At 45.5% G+C, this 24032-nt stretch overlaps 1 protein-coding gene across 1 annotated transcript in view; it reads right to left on the bottom strand.

The window, feature by feature from the left end:
• Positions 1–24032, bottom strand: part of EXOC4 (exocyst complex component 4) — a 353124-nt gene that overhangs the window by 28057 nt on the left and 301035 nt on the right. Inside the window, exons 15-17 of the mRNA XM_083401900.1 lie at positions 6828–6966; positions 2463–2641; positions 1648–1807 (exon numbers count right to left, since the gene is read on the bottom strand). Coding sequence (XP_083258026.1) covers positions 1648–1807; positions 2463–2641; positions 6828–6966 — 478 coding nt within the window. The remainder of the gene's footprint in view (positions 1–1647; positions 1808–2462; positions 2642–6827; positions 6967–24032) is intronic.

Here is a 24032-nt window from a genome sequence, read left to right as displayed (position 1 = left end):
CCTCCCTCGGCAATCTTCGCGGAGCTCTGGCCCAATGGTTGCCAGTGGCTTGAATTAATTAATTTTATAATGAATGATTTTAGAGTGTTGTTTATGCTGTACTTTTGTACTGTTTTATTGTTGTTAGCCGCCCTGAGCCCGGCTTCGGCTGGGGAGGGCGGGATATAAATAAAATTTCTTCTTCTTCTTCTTCTTCTTTGTTTCTTTCCTTTTATTATTCTTGCTTTTTCACATTTTTCTTCTCTAGATTACTTTGGCTTTGATTGCATTTTATGCCGAAAACTTTTAATTAAAATTTATTTTATTTTTAAAAAGGCACAGAATTCCGAAGAGTGGGGCTCCTCTGACCAAGGTTAGCAGGAGAAGGAGAATCGCCCAGCACGAAGGGGGAATATGGAAGCACCAACAGTGCTTACTGTGGGCAGAACCACATTTGTGTGGCAGCTGAAGAGATGAGCCACAGCCCATTCAGTGGGGAATACAGAGCTGATGATGAGAAAGCATGTGAATGTGGTGCTGTTGCTTTTTCCTGACGCCCTGGCATTCGTAAGGCCGGGCCACGGCAGGAGGCAGTGCAGGGTGGTGACCAACATGGGGATAACGTGCAGAGCGGATGACCCAGCAAGTGTCGCCCTCCATGCCCCAAACACTGTCTGTTCATTGCCTTGGCTCAATCCGCTGCCAACCTTCTCTTGCGCTTGGGTCTCCGATACGGGTGCCAGTTGCTGTCAGCACATGTTCGAGTCCTGTGCCGCCTGCCAAAAACCTGTGCTAATTTAGTTAACATTTCAAGTTGTGTGTGTGTGTGTGTTTTAAATCATTTAAAAAGGAAATGATTGAATTTGAGAATTATATTCCGGAGAGAATTGGTAATGGAGCCCCCCTCTCTGCCTCGGGGTTTTGTAATTTCCCCATGTCAATGTTATTATGAATAGGCTAACTCAATAATGAGATCATTCCCCATATGAGAATCCAAATAATTGAAGCTCACCAGCGGACTTTGTTCCCCCTAAATCTGCTCAAGTCAGACTTCTTCACCCATCTAATTCGGTCTCGGGGAAGGAAAAAAGGGGACAAAAGACTGTGAGCTTCCCCTTCCATTATTGGTGGATTATTCCGAGTCCAAGGCACGGGGGGACGGACACAAAAGCTTTTTCTGCTCAGTCCAGACAGGCATTTTGATTCCTGACCCCAAAAATATCCTTATGAATATTTCATACATTCAGCTGTCCATTGCTGAAATAACTAATGCCAAGATTAAAGAGACAATCGGCCAGAGAGAGGCAGCCTGCACTTCTCCTATCTGTTTGCAAAATCAATGCAATCCTTCTGGTGGCGATGGGGGTGGGCAGGGGGGGGGCTGTTGATGCTTGCTTTCATTAACCTGGGCACCAGTCCATGGCCCACACTGAATTACAGCGGAATTGTGTCTGGAAAAGTCATCCAGGCCAAACTCTTGCCCTAAGGCTGGATTTGTGACAAAATAGCATCCACGCTGCATGCTAATGATCATGGGGCCACCGTGTCAAAATCCAACTGAAGTGAGGTCTTTCTACATGCAAAACATGCCCTCAGACATTGAGCCCATCCTCCTTTACTAAACTTTTGCAGTCCACGTTTTGGAGGCAGCACAAGTTCCCCTCTCACCTTGCAAAGTCCAGGTCCGCTTCCCGTGACATGGTGATGTTGGTCAGGTTCTGTTGAAGGATAAAGATGTTTCGGCACATCTTCTTGATGCCAGATTCACTGATGCGCTTGAAGTACTGGGCCCCGTTTATGAGAATACAGGAAATCAAGTGGCCCAAACCTGGATGGAGCAGGAAAGACAAGGAAAATTTCACATATAGGTGACCGGTAAGAAGAAAGGATTAAGATAGAGAGATAAAATCAGCAAAACAGTAACTTATGAAACAACTTGATTCTGCTTAATGAGGCACATCAAACAAGCAACATTTTGACCTTTTCCTGGGTCCCATTTATTTCAGGGCACTCACAAAAGCTTTCCAACATATGTCCGTCGCACAGAATTTTTGCAACCTTTTAGTTTTGGCTGCCCTGCCTGATGAAATGCAAGGGGGAAGAGCTCAAGGTGGTGAACGTGGTTCTTTCCGCTCCCCATTTAACCTCCACAACAACCCTGTGAGGTAGGTTAGGCTGAGAGGCAGTAACTAGCCCAAGGTCACCAAGTGATCTTCACGAGTGGAGATTTGAACCCTGGTCTCCCAGGTCCTAGTCTAACACACTAACCGGGCCACTCACATGCTTGCTCATTCTCATGAAGTCATATATTGGCTTAGCAGCAAGACTCACAAGCTCATGTCTTTAACCTAAGACAGCCTGCAATTCCATATATGGACTCACTAAGGTCTGATTTCACCCAGAAAATGGAAATCTCCCCGACACCACCCGCTTGCTGAACTGTATGGGTGTCATCATCCCCAAATCACTGGAAAGCAAATGACCTTCAAAGATATACTGGAACTTGTGCTGCTGAAGACTGGCACTCATGGCTTCTTCAACGAAGCTGATGTCCTTATTGAGTCGCACCACCAGGGGGTCATAATCCATGCTCTCCACATTGGCAACAATGGCGTAATTTCCTTGCTTAGTCAAGGGGATCAGATAGTGGAAGCAGTGAACCCTGCAAAACAGAAGGCAATGATAGCTTTGAAACGACGTCATACTACTTAGTCAGAGAAAATATATAGCTTAATCAACAGCTGCCAAGACCCAACGGTTGGGTGTACATTTGCATGCGGGGAAATCCAAATCATCCATGGATCCCTTGGACAAGACATGGGGAATCTATGGATGTGCCAAACATCACATCACCTTCTTTATACTGAAGAAGATAGTAGCACTGGGTGGTAGTCAAAGCTAGTCCTACCCAGAGTAGACTTGGGTTCATTATTTTCAATGGGTGTACTATGAGTAGGACTCAGTTTGAAAACCATCCATTATTCTTGTTGCTCCAAGCTAGGGGAGAATTAAGGCCTGGGCCAAGAAGAAACAACAACTACATATTTTCCTGAAGACTTTAGTGTCTTTAGTGCAATGGCGTCTGGTGTGTGGGATAGCGATTTTTTGTTTTTTTCTCTAAAACCTGGCTAGTATTCATCTTCACCACAAAGTAAGAAATGTAGTCTTGCCTACTTATTGGAATCTTCCCGGTATGTAGCTATAGAATTATGATTGTGGTATTTTATATATCACATCTATCTCCTGTGCCTCACAAACCCATTTCCCTCGCACTATTTCTGATGGAAAACTGCCCTGCCCCAAACTGGAAGTCTGAAGTGGTAGAGTCCAGGAAAGGTGGCACCACTTGATTCTACTGAATATGCAAACTGGCCTGGGCTGTGTCCAAAGATGGCGGGCTCTTAAGACTCAGAGATATAGAATTAAGAAGAAGTCGGTTGTGCTTCCTTCCCCATGGCTTCAGGAGAGCATCCAAAGAGCATCTGAACTGAACTGTACAAAAGGCAAATTTTGTAAAGTGTGTCAATTACATACATTTATGCAAATGGGCCCAATTTCCATAATGCAGTCCAATTGCAGATTATGGGGTTTGTGGTTGCCTTGATTGCTTGAATAAGGCAGCTCTGAAGGCAAGGACTTAAAGCTGGGGGAGGCAGAGAACTGGCAAGCAGATACTCAGAAGAAGCTGCCACAGCCCCTCCCAGACCATCTGGCCACCAGCCTAGGGTGCCACAGATCAGTGGCAGGAGCTGGAGTTGGAGCTACAGGGGGCAGAAGGCCAGGATGCTAGTATTTATCCTTTGCTGATCTAGAGGCTTCATATTGCTAGCCAGTCACAGAGGCTGCTGTTGCAAACCCCTATTTCCTTTCTGTTCCTAGAATAGGCTCTGAAGCTCATTATCCTGTTGAGGTGAAGAAGACACTATATTTGGTTTCAGCTTTGTATTCAGAACCTCCTGGTTCAAACACTGGAGTCCCTGATGCTCCCGTCTTGCAAGGCACAATGTGCAGTGCCCTGTGCAGGCCTAGAACTATGGAGACGGCTTTTGGGCACTGATGTGGGTGAGGTCCTACCATATGGAGGGGGGCTGGACAGGGTGGCCACCTGGGTTGTCCAACTGTCGGCCGAGCTAGCTGTGATGTTGTCACCCTGTTGACCAACTGAGAGCTAGCCATGAGAATGCTGGCTCCATAGCCCTCGTCACCTTCTCTCTGAAGCACACTTCCTCTAACACATCTAAGCAGGTCAGCAGCACAACCATTAGCCAGGGTTCTCCCTTAACCCAGGATGTGAAACCTATAATTTCACATTCTGGTTAAACAGGGGGACCCCGTTAACAGCAGTTAATCACAGAGGTGGAAAACTGCTTATTCCGAGGGTGAGAAGGAATTGGTCGAGGGAGGGAGCAGTTGCTCCTAAGGCTAGTTCTGGATTCATTAAACTGCAGTGAAGACAGAGACCCAATTGCATCCATGCCATCCCATGGCATGGCTTGTTGAAAAACGTAATGAAGTGCAGCAAAAGACAATTCACGCAGTTGTCGCCCCCAGAATCTCCCCTGTCTCTGTGCTGACATGTTTGTGTTGACCTTGATGCAACTTTGACATTAAGGTTTTCTGAAAACATTGCTGATTGCACAGCAGGGAGGTTGATTTTTGCAAAATGCTTCTTCGGGATTGTTAACTGTGATCCGTGGCTGGTGCCAAATCGCTAACCTCCCCCCCCCCCCAAGGGCAGACCTTTTATTTATTGAAACTGCCTGATAAAGGTGACATTCTCAAAATAAAGTGACAACGTAGTATTTTCCCTTTAAAGTTCAAATAGGTGAATAATAATAATAATAATAGGGGAAGAATCCTGGTAGGTGATTTCTGCTTTAAATGCAACCGCCATTTCAGCCTGTCATTTCCCGCCCCCCTGTGGGGAAAATACATATAAAGGCCTGTGCTGATTAGATACAGCACAAGTTGTCACAGGTAAAATGCCAAATGTTCCTTTTCTTTTGGCTCTCCCGACATAGTATATGCTGGTTCAGCAAATACGTCCTTTGGAGGCATTTCAAATGAAATCCTCAAGTGGTGACACAGGAGTCTGGAGTGATAACCAGGCTAATGAGAGCTTGGGGGATGTGGAACAAGCATTTGTAGGTCAGCGCTGGACCTGCCTACTGAAGCCTCAGATTCTGGAGGCTTGCTCTCGTTTTATGCACTCCCTTCCGTTCTACATCCACGTGCCAGAGGGGCCCTTCTGAAACACGTGAGCAAAAGCGGGTTGGAGAGCAGGAGCCGCTGAATTAGCCGCGGTGAGGAAGAGACGTTGAAACAATGACCAATCTTTTTTCTTTCATTTTTAAATCTTGACATTTTAAGGCGACTGAAGGATGCTTTGACTAGAGCACTGGCAGGGTATATGTTAAATCTTTGCCCCCATGGAGGTCCCCCCCCCCAAATCTGGAATTCTCCCCACCCTCAAACCCAGCTGTTTTCTTAGAGATAAAACATCATTTTAAAAGCTTTATTTTTTTTTTTAAATGAACTAATGAGGTTCCTTCTAGAATCATCAACAGTCTAGTAGCACTTTGAAGGCTAACCAATTTATTCTGGCAAATGTGTTCATGAACCAGAGACCACTTTGCTACACTTTATGCATCTGAGCAAGTGGCGTCCGGTCCATAAAAGCTTCTGCTCTGATAGCTTTGTTGGTCACAAGACCATTTGCAGTTTTTGCTGCAACAGACTAACATCCCTCTGGAAATTCTTCCAGCATCAGAACACTATGGAATTTGAGTTTAAGCCCAGCTCCCTTATTACAATAAAGAAATAGCCAGCCCATGCTGTTGAGAAAATGTCAGATAAAAGCACAAAACTTTGGTTGAATGGTTATTTTTTGTTGTATTTTAACATTTTGCTGGAAGCCGGCCAGAGTGGCTGGGGAAACGCAGCCAGATGGGCGGGGTATAAAGAATAAATTATTATTATTATTGTTTGAGCCCAACTACTTACACTCAAAGACAACACTCTGATCCACTGCACCACACTAACCACTCCCCCCTCATAGACTGGAAAGTTCATTTCTTAAAGGAACTAGTTCAACATGTCCCAAGAGGAATTAATTCCAGTTCACATTTGTCCCTTTACAAAACAAGCTAGTTTCGTTCACACAGTTCAAGTTCATCCAAATGATCATCAGCAGAGGAGCAACCTTTTAGCGTTAAGAATGTAATAAACTGCTTTGCTGGGGTATAAGATAAATTTTAAAGTTTTAAGAAAACATCAAAACACACACATAGTGAAATGTGAACTGTCAATATTTCCCCTAATAATTGTGATAATTAAGCTTAAAGGTCCAAAGAATCTGAAGAGTAAAAAAACACATGTAAGTAAATTAGCTTGAAGATGAACTAGGAATCATTCAAAGTTGCACCCCAAAATGAACTTAATTCGTGTCCAGTTCACCAAGCCATTATGGGAACTACTTCATTCCAAGCACTGGCCCTCAAAAACAACTAATGGCACAGAGAGTCAGAAATATTCGCTGCTGTGAAATGGAAGCCCCTGGCCTCAGTCACGGAGTCAGCCTTAGAGAAGCTTCTGGATTCTGGTTTCCCTTGTACGATTGCTTTATGGATCCTCATGCAAGTGTGATACATCTTGAAAAAGTATCCCTAAAGTCCAATGGAGGCTGGTGTCCATTGGGACCAGTCAAGGAAAAGTCCAACAATCTTAGGCAGAGCCAGCTAATTTTTTCCCTCCGCCACCAATTCCTCCTCCCTGTTGAGTTCTGCAAAGGCAATAGTGAGACTGAAGGAGGCACACACTGGCTTCTGTATAACCAGCTGAATACATACCTAACTTCTAAGTGCAGAACCAGCAAGCAGCGGTCAGCCATTTCCTGGAAGGATCGGGCCAGCTCAGTGAGGGTTTGCATGATCTGCTCGGACACTGGAGGGAGATCCATGTTGGCATGTCCATCTTGGCCAGGTGACACTGAAGATGAAAGAGAAAGTGGGATGTGATGACTGCCCGGGACATTCCATCACAGCACCTGTGCCATCTCAGTTGGCATCTACTGAACTGTCAGCCCAGTTAGGGAAGGAAAGGCCACATGGACTAAGCTCTTGAAGTAGATGTTGTGTCAACATTCCTAGGCAACAGACTGGGCCCTTGAAATCTTATTTGCTTCCAATGAGGTGGCTGCAAAATGCCTCCCAGCAGAGCAATTCTCGGTGGTGAACAGCCATGGAGGATTTAAGCAGCTGAAGCACCAGGCTGAGAGGAAAGGCAGTGTAGCATTAAAAAAGAAAAAAAGAAAAGCTTCCATGGCAAGGCTAGTTTATGGACTCTTCAGAGAGTTCACTGAAATGCCTATCATATTTATTTGGTCATTCAATTTATGAGCCACCCAATAAAAATATTCTCTATGCAAAAACATATTTACTACCATAAATATGAGGACTACAGTCTCATGGAACTCTTGAACATCCCCACATGAGTTGACTGATCTTGGTTATCTCTTGTGATCCAAGGACAGAAGAATGAAATCCTCCCTTGGGGAAAAGACTCACTCACTCAGAGACTCACTCAAGTCAATTATTTTTATCAGACACTTTCATTGCACCATGTTGCCTTTTCTTGCAACAATGAGGGCTAGAAAAAAATGCCCTGTTTAAGGAACATACACACAGGATTGCCAAGACTGCACACAATTTTCTATGACTAGCTAGCCCAACTACAAGGATTGCTTATCATACCATGTTTCCATCTAGCAAGAAGTTTAGGGGTCCCCTATTTTATCTAATAGGACTGATTTGGGAGGTGGGCCATTCCTTTCTTGACAGCTCAAAACGCTTTTACAATAACCTGTCCTGACAAACAGAGGAATCATTCATTCTGGCAAAGTGAAGGGGGTGGTGGGGGTGGAAATTAAGTCATTTGCACTGGTTGTCACCAGCGATTTCAATCATTTTGTTACACGAAAGAATGGCAGCGCCTCTTGAAAAACTGACTCCTGCAAATCAATGCATGCAAATGACAAGAGCTCAGGAACAGGAAACAGGACTTGAGGTGCTCCTGAAGCATACTGCTTTGTAGCAAATCAAGGCCCATTGTGAAAGACCACGGACCACTTCCTGATTGAACAGAATGTCAGGGAAGACTTTTGAATGGTTTCATCGCAGTAGGAAGAAAACCAGTTTGGGGTTTCAGATTCTGGCTTGGTTGCAGCGCAACATGAAGCGTGCGAGTTTTTAAAAGTATAACATGTCATCTTGTACATGCACACAAATTGCTCTCTGGAATCCCCCCTGACACAGTTCTGAAACTCACAACAAGAGAAAGCCAGCATTTGAGAAGGAAGTTGTACTATAGCTGAGAGCGCTCTCGGCTACAGCTCTGATAACAGACAATCTACATTCATATAATATTCCAGCAGTCTCCATACATTCTGGAGCAAAAAGCAAAGTGCCCCCTCTGCAGCCCCCTGGATCCTGTTCCCTTCCCTTTGACACATTTCTTGTGCTGAAGACCAACAATCAATCAATCAATCCATCCATCTTCACTGACAACAGCAACATGCACCTCAGTACCCAAATACCAGTGTTTGGGTCCAGGGGCTTCTGGAAAGATTTGGGCTGGGTGAATACTGCAACAGCACTCTGACATCTATTGCAGCTTCCCAGAGTTTTCCAAGCCCAAATCAAGGTGCCATTTTTAACTTACAAAGCTCTGTAAGGCTGGTGGTGATGAGAAGCAAGATTTTTCAAGTGTGGCACCCTAACTTTGGTGCTTTCTTGCCAGACTAATCACCTGATAACATCTTTATTCTCTTTCTGTTGCCAGATGAAAACCTTTCTGTCCACCCCAGGCCTTTTAGTCTTTCAGCTCTTCAGCTGGTGACTTTCTGCCTCTGCTCCGTACTGGTTTTAATTGACTGTAACAGTTTGCTTGTTTATTTTTTTATTGATTTTTTATTTTATTTTATTGTAAGCTGCTCTGAGACCCCCATCTGCTTTGGATCTGCTCCGTGTTGTTCAGCTTTGGGTGGGAAAATAGAAATCACATCTCCTCCTTTTTCTGCTGGGCAATCAGTTGGAAAACTAAGGTCATGAGGGAGGGAGGAAACCTGCTAAAGTTCAGAAATGTAGGCCCAGGTGCTACCGCGCTCATTTATTTTACATTTTTAAAAAAGAAAAAAGAAAAATACTAGAAAAGTCACACTTTTCCCCTCCCCATATGAAGTAAAAAGAGAGCAATAGGATTTTTAATTGTTTGGGGGGGGGGGTGGAAAGAACAATTGAGAAATCAGGAGGCAGCCCCAATAGTCTAATTCCTCCGCTTATATACCTGCTCTCACAGCTGGAACTCAGAGAAGAAGGTTGACCCCTGTTGAAGAACTCTATTTACTTTAATATCCCCTTTCCCAAATCACTGTGATTGGAGTGGCCTAATAAAATACAGTGGTACCTCAGGTTAAGTACTTAATTCGTTCCGGAGGTCCGTACTTACTTAACCTGAAACTGTTCTTAACCTGAAGCGCCACTTTAGCTAATGGGGCCTCCTGCAGCTGCCGCGCCGCCGGAGACCGACTTCTATTCTCATCCTGAAGCAAAGTTCTTAACCTGAAGCACTATTTCTGGGTTAGTGGAGTCTGTAACCTGAAGCATATGTAACCTGAAGCATATGTAACCTGAGGTACCACTGTAATGCGCTGTCATTAAAAGCTAGACCTGCCTATCAAAACAATCCCCACCCCTTCCCTCTTGAAAAAGAATTAGTTTCAGTCAGCTGGATTTTGCAACGGGGGCGGGGGGGGGGGGAGAAAGAAATGCAGCAGAGGTGGGAGGAGAAAGGCCGTTTTTTAAAATGTTTTTGTAAAACCAAGGCCATGGAGTGACTGAAAAGCTTAGGAGGTCTCTCATCTGCCTTGAGAAACCTTGTTAATGGTGCAAACTGACTTGGGAACATGAGATCATTATTCAAAAAACACTCTTGTTAGTCAAGGCACACATAGAGCCAATACATACCCCTAACAAATAATGAATGAACAGCTTACATTCTGGCAAGCCTTGAAAGAGTGCCTCCCCTCTATGTCTCAACTTAATTTCCTAATTTTGGATGTTCTCGCCTGTTCTGTTAGGGACGTGGGTGGCACTGCGGGTTAAACCACAGAGCCTAGGACTTGCCGATCAGAAGGTTGGCGATTCGAATCCCTGCGATGGGGTGAGCTCCCGTTGCTCAGTCCCTGCTCCTGCCAACCTAACAGTTCGAAAGCACGTCAAAGTGCAAGTAGATAAATAGGTACTGCTCTGGCAGGAAGATAAACGGCGTTTCCGTGTGCTGCTCTGGTTCACCAGAAGCAGCTTAGTCATGCTGGCCACATGACCTGGAAGCTGTACGCCGGCTCCCTTGGCTAATAAAGCGAGATGAGCGCCGCAACCCCAGAGTCGGCCACGACTGGACCTAATGGTCAGGGGCCCCTTTACCTTTACCTTACCCATTCTGTTGCATCCATGTGTCCATGGGAAGTACAGCAGCAGCCCTCAATTGCTTGCTGCAACTATGAAAAGCTGCGTCCTCAAAGAATCACCCAACCCAAACCTCTTCCAAAGACTGCTGGTGCTGTTGATTCCAGTACCCACCAACCCAATGGCATGTTCCAGGAACACCTCTCTCTTCCAGCCAACTCCTCAGTTCTACCATTAAAAATAGCTGAACGGGGTGGTATTCAATGCTAGTCTTTATCACGGTAGATCCACTGAAGTTAAAGAGAACCAGGCAGAATGCCTTTTCGATAGTGGCGCCCACCCTGTGGATCACCATCCTATCAGATGACAAACAGATACACAGCTAAATGTCCTTTAGAAGACATCTGAAGGCAGTCCTGTATGGAAAGCTTTTAATGTTTTATTTTCTTTTTATATTTTGCTGGAAGCCACCTAGAGTAGCTGGGGCAACCCAGTCAGATGGGCAAAGAAGAAGAAGAAGAGGATGTGACTAACTTAGCTTCATTAACTGCAGTAAGTCTACTCTCAGTAGGAATGAGTTGAATACTACCCGTTGGTCTATATACCGTATTTTTCGCTCTATAAGATGCACCAGAACATAAGATGCACCTAGTTTTTGGAGGAGGAAAACAAGAAAAAAAATATTCTGAATCCCAGAAGCCAGGACAGCAAGAGGGATTGCTGCGCAGCGAAAGCAGCGATCCCTCTTGCTGTTCTGGCTTCTGGGATAGCTGCGCAGCCTGCATTAGCTCCATAAGATGCGCACACATTTCCCCTTACTTTTTAGGAGGGAAAAGTGAATCTTATAGAGCAAAAAATAAGGTAATTGGTATGCATACCAAAGTCACAAATCCCTTTCTCTTGGAGTGGGGAGGGTCTCTGACTTGTGTGGTTAACATTGCTATAGTTTTTATGAGGAAAGGTAATCACAATTGCTTTGTGGGGATCAGGGCACTAGAAATCAATGTATCCACAAGAATGATTTTGCTAAGAAACTTGTGTTATTATTTTATAGGTAGGGCCTGCAACGAATGGTTGGATGCCAGCCACATCCTCTTTCATAATACGCCAGTCTAGTCCTTCTCTCCTCCCCTTCAATTTCCCAATCCTCTTCCATCACGCTTTCATGACCACTGAGCACATTCAGCCCTCCTTAATCTGTTTTGGGTTCCCACTTCCCCTGCTTAGGTTGCTTCCTCCTAACTTTGCTTTGGTACTTCCGGGATTCTCCCGAGCTGGCGGAAACTTTTCTCTTGTGTGGGGGCTTACGTCATTTTGGCTACATCAGGATTAACACTCAGAGGACTAAGTTCACTATTCATATACAGTGGTACCTCGGGTTAAGTACTTAATTCGTTCAGGAGGTCCGTTCTTAACCTGAAACTGTTCTTAACCTGAAGCACCACTTTAGCTAATGGGGCCTCCCACTGCTGCCGGAGCGCGATTTCTGTTCTCATCCTGAAGCAAAGTTCTTAACTCGAGGTACTATTTCTGGGTTAGCGGAGTCTGTAACCTGAAGCGTATGTAACCCAAGGTACCACTGTATAGGATTTCATCCTGTACTTCCTCTAGGGAGCTCAGGGAAGTGTACATGGTCCCCCCTTCTATCCCCCAATGGTGAGAAAGAGAAAGGGGCTGCTCCCAAGGTCACCTTTGTGCCAAGGTGTGGATATGCACCTCGGTTCCCCTTGTCCTAGTCCAACACATGGAATGACTACCGTATTTTTTGCTCTACAAGACTCACTTTTTCCCTCCTAAAAAGTAAGGGGAAATGTGTGTGCGTCTTATGGAGCGAATGCAAGCTGCGCAGCTATCACAGAAGCCAGAACAGCAAGAGGGATCGCTGCTTTCGCTGCGCAGCGATCCCTCTTGCTGTTCTGGCTTCTGAGATTCAGAATATTTTTTTTCTTGTTTTCCTCCTCCAAAAACTAGGTGAGTCTTGTGGTCTGGTGCGTCTTATAGAGCGAAAAATACGGTACATCATGCTGGCTCGCTCTCTCTCTCCTGCAGAAAGTGTGTGTGTGTGTGTGTGAGAGAGAGAGAGAGAGAGAGAGACTCTCTCCAGGTGTTGCAGGAGGCCGATAAAATGTTTACAACAGAGAAAGCTGTTCCCCTTCCAGCACTGAGAGTAGGAGCCCATAAATCTCTGCAGCTAAGTACAGCAGGTTGAAACGTTTAAGGTGAGGGAGAGAGGCAGAGCAGCTGAGCCGGAAAGGCACAAGGATCTCATTTGAGATGAGTGGCGATAAGGCAGGCCAGGGCGGCGGCCCCCATCCGTTCAGTAAACACTAATGATTGGGCGAGTGCCGACTGTCACTGGTGATAAAGAGCCGGCTAAACACTCTATTAGTTTTTCATTTTGCGAATTAATGTTCTTTATGGCGTGTGTACACTCGTCGGCTAATGAACTGTCTCGTTAGAACTGCCTGGGGTGCTCCTCAGCCGCCTCTGCTGGCAGGCATAAATTTCACAAGGAAATTAGCACTTTTTAAAAAGGCCATAACTCCTTGAAAAAGTGGCTTGCTTTCTGCCCGTTTCTGCATATATACAGCCCCAAGAAAGGGTTTATTGCTAGGGAGTGGGGTAAGGAGAAGAAAGAGTAAAGTTCGAAAAGGAGAGAGAAAGAGAGAGAGAGAGAGAGAGAGAGAGAGAGAAAGGAACAGGACTCATATCAATCTGTATACTGTGATCTAAGGTTGGAAAAACAGAATGGTTCCCTAGACAGGCTTGAAATACAAATGAATCCTTGAAGAAACAACAACAACAACAACAATAATAGTAGTAAATACCCTGCCCATCTGGCTGGATTTCCCCAGCCACTCTGGGCGGCTCCCCACAGAACACCAACAATACTAAAAAAGCAACAACATCAAACATTAAAAACTTCCCTTCGGATGTCTTCTAAAAGTCAGATAGTTGTTTATTTCCTTGACATCTGAAGGGAGGGCGTTCCACAGGGCAGGCGCCACTACCGAGAGTCAAGGGAAGCAATGCATAGGAATAGCTACTTGTATCCTGCTTCCAAATCCAGAGAGTTGCATGGGAGTGTAGAAACATATACCGTATTTTTCGCCCTATAGGATGCACTTTTCCCCCTCCAAAAATGAAGGGGAAATGTGTGTGCGTCCTATGGGGCGAATGCAGGCTTTCGCTGAAGCCTGGAGAGCGAGGGGGGTCGGTGCGCACCAACCCCTCTCGCTCTCCAGGCTTCGCGCAGCTCTCCGCAAGGCGCGGGAGCCCGGCACCAGGCTCCCATGGCTTGCAGAGAGTTGCCTGTTCTGGGGGGCTTGCAGAGAGTTGCCTGCATGCTGAGGCCTGGGCGTGCTGAGCTCAGCGCGCCCAGGCTTCGCGCAGCTCTCCGCAAAGCGTGGGAGCCCGGCGCTGGGCTCCCGCGGCTTGCGGAGAGTTGCCTGTTCTGGGGGCTGGGGTTGGGGGAAGCTCGGGCTTCCCCCGCCCCAGCCCCGTGCCTGGGGGGGAATTTCCCCCCCCCCTTTATTCCCCCCCAAAAAAAACTACTGGACATAGTAAAAGATCCATCGCATCCTGGTCACTGTCTCTTCAAGCTCTTGCTGTCGGGACGGAGATACAGGACGATGAAGACAAGAACGAGCTGTCTTAAGAACAGCTTCTTCTCCAGAGCGATCTCGGCCCTGAATGGGAAGCCCGGACTTTGAAAGTCATCTAATCTCCCTTGCTGTATTTTACTATATTGTTTAATTAGTGTTTTTATGGAGCAGTCAAGTAATTTCGTTGTCCCCGAAGGGGGCAATGACAATAAAGATATTATTATTATTATTATTATTATTATTATTATTATTATTATCCTATAGGGCAAAAAATACGGTAATTCTATGACACTAAAGCATCAGAAGGGACCTGCAGCTGGATCAGGGCAAAGGACCATCTCACAGTGGCCAACTAGCTGCCTCCAGGAAGCCTGCTAGTAGAACCCAAACGCAGTAGCTATCAACCCACTTGTTATTCACATAAACTGATACTTTCTCGGACAGCAGAACAAGATCATCCTGGCTAGTAGCCATCAACAGCCTTATTCTCTACGAATCCTTATCACTGTCTTAAGTTTGTAAATTGATACCAATTTTAACGTGGGTACTCTAAGCGTCTAAGTTGCAGCTGCAGTCTCTCAAGTTGGAGATGACTTTGTTTAACCCCCTACCTTGTTTCACTTACTATGACGTCCCCACTGAGAGGGGACTTTGCTCCCTTTCTCTACCTCATTAGATCTTTTATTAATACATAATTTGGTTTAGAGCCAGAATTACAAATTCTTTAGTGTCTGCCTGACCTCAGACAGCAGTAGCCAGTCTTAATGAATGTTGGTGTTTCATTACTGCAATAAATGTAGATTTTAAGAGAAGTTTTATGCGTCTCCCTGCCGCACCGCAATGTAAGTCGGCTATTAGTATTTTAAACTAATACATTTCAAGTGCTTTTCTTTTCCATGGACACCATGGACTGACCCAGAGCTCTCACAGGCAGACGATAAATCTTACAAGTATCTCCCAAATATACATTCGGTTTACTTGGACCTCCATATTTAGCTAAAAGCCATGAGCAAGTTCATCCAGCTCCTCTCCATTTTAACTGTTTATCCTGGAGGGCCAAACTACACATTGTCATAAATATATAGCTGACACTGACCCACATTTGCTGTGTCTCCTGAGAAATGCTTATAGACTACCTTGTTGCAATCAGCTTTCTCTCCTCAGCCCCAGTTCCACTTCAGAGGCTGCCTCTTGTGGGGACTCAGCTGGGAGAGAAAACTGTTGAACACAATGGCATCAAATTGTGCATTTTCTTCACTCGAATGTTACCAAGGGGGTGGCAGAGGTGCTTATGGTGACATCTGATTTGGCCCAGAACCATACAAAGGGAATGGCCTTTCCCTGCTTGTTCTTTTGATGCAGTGTCACATGATGAAGATCGCATCTGATGTGAGTCTTGTGGGACAAACGCCCTGCTTGCCCTGACACACCACAGCCTCAAAAGACTGAGGCTGCCCAGCACTTTGAAGACTTATCTGCTGGGAGTCCCGTGGGGCCTTTTTTGCTGTGGCTCCCATCTGGCTCCCATCTGTGGAATGCTCTCTTCCAAGGAGGCATATCTGACGCCTTCATTATATACCTTTAGGTACCAGGCAAAAATGCTCCCTTTTAACCAGGTCTTTGGCTGATTGACATCTGATTTTTGTTGTTTAGTCATTTAGTCGTGTCCGACTCTTCGTGACCCCATGGACCAGAGCACGGCAGGCCCTCCTGTCTTCCACTGCCTCCTGCAGTTTGGTCAGACTCATGTTTGTAGCTTCGAGAACACTGTCCAACCATCTCGTCCTCTGTTGTCCAACCCAACTCTTCTGGACAACAGTCAGACATCTGATACCCTTTCAAATTTGTTGTGGAATGGGAGAGGTATTGGGTTGTCTTTGTTGTTGTTATGTATTCTGTGTTTTTTACATTGTAATTTTATGTTGTGAATCGCCTTGAGATTTATGGGTATAGAGTGGTATGCAAAATAAATACAGTGGTACTTCGGGTTAAGAACTTAATTCGTTCTGGAGGTCCATTCTTAACCTGAAACTGTTCTTAACCTGAGGTACCACTTTAGCTAATGGGGCCTCCCGCCGCCGCTATTCTCATCCTGAAGCAAAGTTCTTAACCCGAGGTACTATTTCTGAGTTAGAGTCTGTAACCTGAAGCATCTGTAACCTGAAGCGTCTGTAACCCGAGGTACCACTGTAAAGAAATAGGTAGGTAGGTAGGTAGGTAGGTAGGCAGGGCAAGGCAAGAATAGCAAGGCTTTGAGTTGCATTGCCACCAGGCAGGAAACTGAAAATGCTTAGCACTGTTCCACTTGCACCTTCCTTCCTTCAGGTCCAGCTGTTCACACTGGATTCAGTGCAATCTGGACTCGGAGACTGCTGGCCCTTAAACGCCATGAGCAGGCTAGTCTTGCCTTCTACGTTCTTGGGACAGTGACTAAAGAAGCCAAACCGTATCCTCTTCCAGCCTGGCTTGGTGCTGAACCTGCAGAGATCCTACCAAGGACACTGGGCAGAGAACGTTCCTCTCTATTTTTTCCTCCCTCAGCAACGGTCCACCTTCTTAGTGGGGCCTTAGAAAAAAGATTGATGCAGAGGTTATTAGCAGCCGGAGCCCTCCTGAACCTCTGCATCAAATATTTAACAGCCAGAGAATTAGAAAGCAGCTCTCCAGACTCCAGTGCGCAGAGTTGATAGCCTTCCTTCCCAGACACTGCACATCTTGCTCTCCTGGAGATTGATCTTGTGTCCTGGGATCAAGGCTCGCGCTTGAGGTTATGATTACGCTAATTGCTCCTTGTCCTACTTTCCTCCCCGCCCTCCTCCCCGCCCTTCAACCTCCTAACCCTCCATCTATGTGGAGAACTATCACAGAAATATATGCAACTGAGTTGGTGGTGTAATCAAAACTCTGGCTGCAGAAACTGTGCGGCTGCGACAGGTTCGCGAACCACAGAGTGTGGTGCGGCAAGGGAGAAATGATACCTTATTTTTTTCTCAGCAGTTAATTCCCGCTCATGCAGAGACTCCATAAACACTTTCTAAGTTCTCTGAAGCTTGGTCCATTCCTGAGTGAACTGTCAGCTCCTTTCCATGACCCAGAAGCAACCTACCAGGTGCTTTTCTTGTGCCATGTTTATTTTATTTATCAAACGTGTGATTCTCAAAGAATTTCAAGGCACAGCACAGTAAGTTCAGAATAAAACAGCTCAAGAAGTACATTCAGCAATGAAAGGCACCATTGACACATAGCACAACATAGGTGGGATCTGCTAAGTTTGCATGGGAAGGAGCGGTCTGCATTTGGCACAAACAACTGCTACTACTAAGCACTTCTATAACATTTTATAGTGTTAATCCAGCTAGATCACAGTATTGTCTACACAGATTGGCAGCAGTTCTCCAGGGTTTCAGACAAGGACCATTCTTAACCCTACCTGGAGACACCAGAGATTGAGCCTGAGATCCTTGCCAGGCAAAGCACATCCTTCGATCCTTGAGCTATGGCCCCTTTGAGCTCAAAATGGTCAGGATTGTTAACAGAAGCAGCAACAACAGTATTAAATTGCACTAATTTGTTGCCTTTTTCACTAAAAGCAACCCAACACAATTTACAAAACAGTGTAAAAGCAGTATAAAATTAGAACAACAACAACAAAACCATACAAACACACCATACTTATTCAAAAGGTAGGTCTAACCCAGGGGTCAGCAAACTTTTTCAGTGGGGGGGGGGGGTGGTCCATTGTCCTTCAGACCTTGTGGTGGGCCAGACTATATTTTTTGGGGGGGGGGGGAATGAACGAATTCCTATGCCCCACAAATAACCCAGAGATGCATTTTAAATAAAAGGACACATTCTACTCATGTAAAAACATGCTGATTCCCGGACTGTCCGCGGGCTGGATTTAGAAGGCAATTGGGCCTGATCTGGCCCCCGGGCCTTAGTTTGCCTACCCGTGGTCTAACCTCTCCCAACTGGAAGAAGCCACAAAAATCTAAAGTCCTCCAAATTAAGGGACAAAAACCCAGGTAAAAAGGAATGTTTTTGACTGCTTCACATCCTTACAACAACCTCATAAAGCTGATCAGTATTATTCAGCTGAGGTGCCTTCTTTCTGGTGGGCCCCTAGTTACAAAAACCATGTGTATGTATTATTGATTATTACTTTTATTAATATAATTCAATTTATATCCTGTTTTTCCCAAAGGAGTCCAGGGCTCCCTTTTCATTTCATTTGCTTGGACTTTGAACTGAATGGTGATTCATTTTAACCACCGCTCTTAAATTTTACTGCGGCTCTTCGCATTTTATTCCAGTTTTATGCTTCTCCTATTTATCATTTTATTTGGATTTTACACTGTGTTAATAATGGTGTGGGTCTTTTTTTGCAAGCCTCTTTGAGAATTTTTATCACACTCAAAGGACCTAACCTGCATTTAGCAAAGGCAGTCGGAAGGAAATTGGTGTTTGTGTGTAACAGGGAGCTGGCACCTACGGCTTGTGCTCTCCCCATCCCCTGCAACCTGGCCGCTTTCCAGAGCTTGTGTTTTGATATCATTGCATTGTGCATTTATCTGTCCTGCCAACATCAGTCAGTGCAGCAGAAAGAGGAACACAGGAATCTGCATAAGGCTGGGTCTTAGCATTGTACATAATGGCTGGTAGCAGTTCTCTACTGAAATCAGTTCTCTACTGATTTCAGGCAGGGGAATTCCCAGCCCTTCCTGGAGAGGCCAGGGATTGAACCTTGGACCTTCTGCATTCAAAGCAGATGTCCTTCCACTGAGCGAAGGCCCTTCTCAAACACAGGAAGCTACCTTATATGCTCTAGCACCCAACGATGGCTTTTTCACAACTTGTGGAAACTAGCTGCGTTTTACAAAAGGGACTGGAGAGAACTGGACATGGGGATTTACTGGTGTAATAAACAAAAATCTGCCCTTATTCCCTTATGGGGAACACAAGAGCCCTTATAAAGTCCTTTGTAGGTTCTCCATCGGTCGGAGAAAGAGGCCAACCAGAGAATATTGAGAAGCAAAGCAGCTCATAAGCCTGATCTTTATTGAACTGTTGCAACAGGGTGCTCCCCTCACACACAGGAGAAGGAGGAGGACCCCAAACAAAGGTGTGCCCACTCTTATATAGACATTTTAAAATGCCCAGAGTCCAAGACCACCCCCAGAAACATCATACATACATCACAGAAGGGGTGTAGCTCAAGACCACCCCCCAGATACAGTGGTGCCTCACAAGACGAAATTAATTCGTTCTGTGAGTTTTTTCGTTCTACGAGTTTTTTCGTCTTGCGAAGCACCAATGTGTATTGACGGTTTCCCATAGGAATGCCTTGGCGGTTTTTGAAAAAAAGGCGCAAGACGTTTCGTCTTGCGAAGCAAGCCCATAGGGAAATCCGTCTTGTGAAGCAACTCAGAAAATGAAAAACTCGTCTTGCGAGTTTTTCGTCTTCCGAGGCATTCGTCTTGCGGGGCACCACTGTACATCATACCTACATCACAGAAAGGGCAGTCTGCAACAGAAATCTGAGTGCATTGTTTATCTCCTGTCTGGCAGACCTGTTAATAGTCACTTGATTGGATACCCTGGGGAGCCTGGCCAGTCTTTTGTAATGACAAACACTTAGTTCCTGAGCCAGGTCACAGGCTCACCCTATTCATAGACAGACATACCCTTAAGACAGGATTTGTGAACAAAAAGACAATGGGGAGGCTTTTCCATTTTCCTTCGACCTTGCAGAGCAATATTTGAGGTCAATTTGCGAGGGACAAAATGGTTTCAGGACTTTTTCTGGGGGGTTTCAGACATGTGGTTTATATATGCAGTTATGAATATTTATCTTTTATATACATATATAAGACCTTAAATTTTTTATTTCACTGGCTTCCCTGAAACACCCGATTGGCTACCCAACCAGGTGGGAAACAAAACTCTGAACTAGATGGACCTTTGTTATGGTCCAGCAGGGATCTTCCAATATTCTTACGGATTCCTGTTCTGGTGGGAGATTCATGCAGCGCATAAAAGCAAGTGCTATCCAAAAGCACACGTGCTCTGGTCGAAGAGTTGGACACGACCAAACAGCATCAACATCCGAAAGCAACATCTCTCATTCTACTTTCTTGTCAGGGACTGGCAGGCTCGCTGTTGGCGAGTGTGCACCAGGGGCAGGGGGGCTGGAGTCTGACTCAGGGCAGTGGTTTGTGGGGGCCTGTTCAGCCAGGAGGCAAGATTCAGGCAGGGGAAGCTTCAGAGTTGGAGGACGGAAGGAGAGGAGGAAGCGAAGGGCTTCCCCACCCTCTCCTGCACCACTGACTCACAGAACCAGGAGGGGACTGAAAAAGGATGAACAGAAGAAGTTTCCACACAGGCGCAGTCTCTGGCTGCATGCATGCAGACCATCAGGGGGAGGTACATTAACTGGTGGAGGGGGAGTGGTCCCCTGTTACAGCAACTGCTCCATACAGCGCTGACCTGGGAACAGCAGCCTAGTTGTTAGATTGGTATGCGTAGATTTCCAGAGCTGTAGAAGCAATTGTTAAGTGTTATCTTGGACAATAAATACTTAACTATCTGCCGTGTGCATTCTTTTGGCTGAGAAGCACCCCTGACAATTATCTATTGATAAGGAGCCTCGGCTACAAAAAAAGAAGAATATTAATTCAGCCAGATGAGGTAAAAGTAGGACTCAAAGCAAACTCTTAAAAAGCTAACAGCTCTGGGTGTGCTCCTCTTTCAGATAACACACACACACAAGATGATCAGTGCTTATTAATGCAGAGGCAATCAACATAATCAGGGCCTTGATTGCACAAGGATGGGAAGGAAGATGGTTTCTTGGTTAAAAGACGAATCCACCAGCTGAAGAGCCATCTCCCCCTTTAGCTGATGTAGGGCTGAGTTTGGGTGGAAAGGACTGCACTATCAAATCTCTTAAAAACAAAATAATACAGTAGAAGAACATCTACCCAAAGTGGAGCACCTGGCTTTGCAGATTCTTGTTGGTGGTTTGCAATACAAAATCTGATATCAGAAAATATAAAAAAGAGAATCAAGGATCCACGAATATTCCTAACACAGCCCAAATCATGAATTAATCACCACCACCACCACCACTCTTGGTGAATTGAGCTGTGCTGGTTTAAATCTTGATATTACTGCCTCAACATTCACATAACGGGCTTAGAAATCCCAGAAGGTGGAAAAATCATAATGACGGAGACTTAAACAAACATAAACATATTCCAGGGTGATCTGCATGCACACACAAAGCATGTTAATGCCACGCACTGCTGCTGGGAACTTCTGGATCTATGCTCTGCTGCATGAAGCATTCCTGGGCCTAAGATGTCCTCCTGATTCCACAGTGGCTCCCTCTAGTTCTAGCAGCAACAGAAGCTCCTGAGTCTGACTTAGGTTTTGATCAGGCAGCAGTCTGCCTTGTTTCCCTGCCCACTTGCCTATCGCCGGCTCCCCAGACTGCTTATGGCCCTGAACACAATGTGAAGGTACAAGATAGCATCTTGAAGCGTTTTAGGGTTGCACTTTGGATTCTCTAGCATGGAAGCACACCATGGTAAAGGAGCAGTTGAGGACAGGTGCTAAGTAGCTGCTGCCCAGCTGCCCACTGGAAAAATGGCTGTGCGAGCAAAGGGAAAGGGTCATTACAGCCAACTCATCATGTTTCTTGTAGGGACTTATTCTCCGCACAGAGCCTGAACTTTCCCACAAGCCCTTCTTTCCCAGATCTCCAGAAAATGAACCTGCACTCAAAAACAGGAATTCTAGAAAAGGTAAGCTTTCAGGTAGCCAGCCAGCCAATGTTAAATACCGAGAAATATTCAAGGTTTATTAACCTGAAGCAACCTGTAATCCTCCCTAAATAGGGACAGGAGACAGAGACAACACTCCTAATGAGCGATTATGCTGGGCACAAATAAATCTTTGGGTATACACAGGATTATGCATATCAACACGCCATGCGAAGCAACTGTCCCAACCCTGCTCCTGACGGTTTCTCTGGGGAGAAAAGGCAATTCTGTTCTTGTGCTAACCCTCTTTCTCTCTCCCCACGCTGCATTAACTGGCTGCTCAAATTTACTAAAGGGTAATTTTAAAACTAGCGTCCCAGGCCCCAAAAGAAGAGATGCAAGAGGTCTGTGAGATAAAGAGTCAAAATCTGATTCTCCTTTAAAGAGGATGAGTTGTGTCTCTGTATGCCATGAGGTGTGTCTGTGTGTCTCTGGTATTGAGCCTCCAAGGTTGCCGGCTGCATCTCTGCATTTTAGGGCTACAAATCCGGAGGAAGAGCACTGCAGAAGAGCATCTCTTACAGAAACATATGGCAATTCCTATCACCGCCTGCTTTTCTAATACCTTTCCACCATGCTGCCAGTTTTAATTCTGAAAAGGCCTGCCTCAGTGACTAATAATAATAATAATAATAATAATTTTGATTTATACCCCGCCCTCCCCAGCCAAGGCAGGGCTGAGAGCGGCTTACAAGCAATAATAAAAACAAGTTGAATGATTACAACTTAAAAACAAAATTAAAATACAACATTAAAATATTGAAACATTAAAATATTAAAATATAGCCTCCTCGCAGGAGGAGAAGGAAAAGAAAAAAGAAAGAGAGGGAGGGAATCAAATTGGCTCCAAGCCAAAGGCCAGGCGGAACAACTCTGTCTTACAGGCCCTGCGGAAAGAAATCAGATCCTGCAGGGCCCTGGTCTCATGAGACAGAGCGTTCCACCAGGCCGGAGCCAGTGTTGAAAAGGCCCTGGCTCTGGTTGAAGCCAATCTAACTTCCTTAGGGCCCGGGACCACTAGGGTGTTGCTATTTATGGACCTCGAAGCTCTATGTGGGGCATACCGGGAGAGGCAGTCCCGTAGGTACGAGCGTCCTAGGCCGTGAAGGGCTTTAAAGGTCAAAAGCAGCACCTTAAATCTGACCCTGTACTCCACCAGGAGCCAGTGCAGCTTGAAAAGCACTGGATGAATATGCTCCCATGGCAGAGACCCCGTGAGGAGCCTCGCTGCAGCATTCTGCACCCGCTGGAGTTTCTGGGACAGCTTCAAGGGCAGCCCCGCGTAGAGCGAATTACAGTAGTCAAGCCTGGAGATGACCGTTGCATGGATCACTGTGGCCAGGTCGGGGAAATCTGGGGAACACTGTGCTCAGCTCACACTCTTTGTGTGTTTGCACTGTCAGGTGCCACACCAAAATACAGTCTAGATGAAGGCCAAAGGATAGTCCAGAAGAGAAGAGATCCCCACAGTATACAGATGCCGTTCACAAGGACAAAATTCTGAATGCTGTATTAGCACAGAATTCCAAAGTGTGCAGATAACATGACACACTTATGAAACAAAGAGGGAAATGCTTAAAAGCTGCTTGCATTTAGCCTATATTTATTGAACTACAGCTCTGATTTGCTTGCACAAAGCTTACGTGGAGGTTAGATTGTTGCACATTCAATTTCTACTCATTCAGTACTCATCCTAATTTGCTTGTGGAATGTCCACATCTTATTCTCCCCTCTGCCTTCAGCCTCCTGGTCTCTTATCTCCCTGTCCCTTAGCTTCACTACTCCTTGGGACCTCTTCTAAGTCTCTAGCCTGAATCTGTGAGAAGTTTTATTCCCAGCAAAAATGACAGCTTACCCTTTCCTCACAGTTGTTGGCCTGCAAGCTGCTTTGCTTCCTGAGCAACTGAACATTCGAAGACATCACTCCTGCTCAGCCAGTCAGTAGCAGAGGCTTCTCCGCCATAAACTCAATACACTTCAGCTCTTTGACATAGTTTTTGTTTTCAAATATCACCACCAGACCCAAGTTCTCAGGAAGTGGCGAACGCAAAATTGAAACCAATGAATGAAAAAGAATTTCCTTGAGCACTCTGGTGAGTTTAGCTACACGCTACAACCTTAGCATCCAAACAGTTATTGCTAAGAGTAAAGTTTGCATTCTT

This window comes from Podarcis tiliguerta (assembly GCF_965153285.1).
Source record: "Podarcis tiliguerta genome assembly, chromosome: 10".
NCBI lineage: Eukaryota > Metazoa > Chordata > Lepidosauria > Squamata > Lacertidae > Podarcis > Podarcis tiliguerta.
Note: the sequence above shows the minus strand (reverse complement) of the source record. Positions and strands in the feature narration are given on the sequence as shown.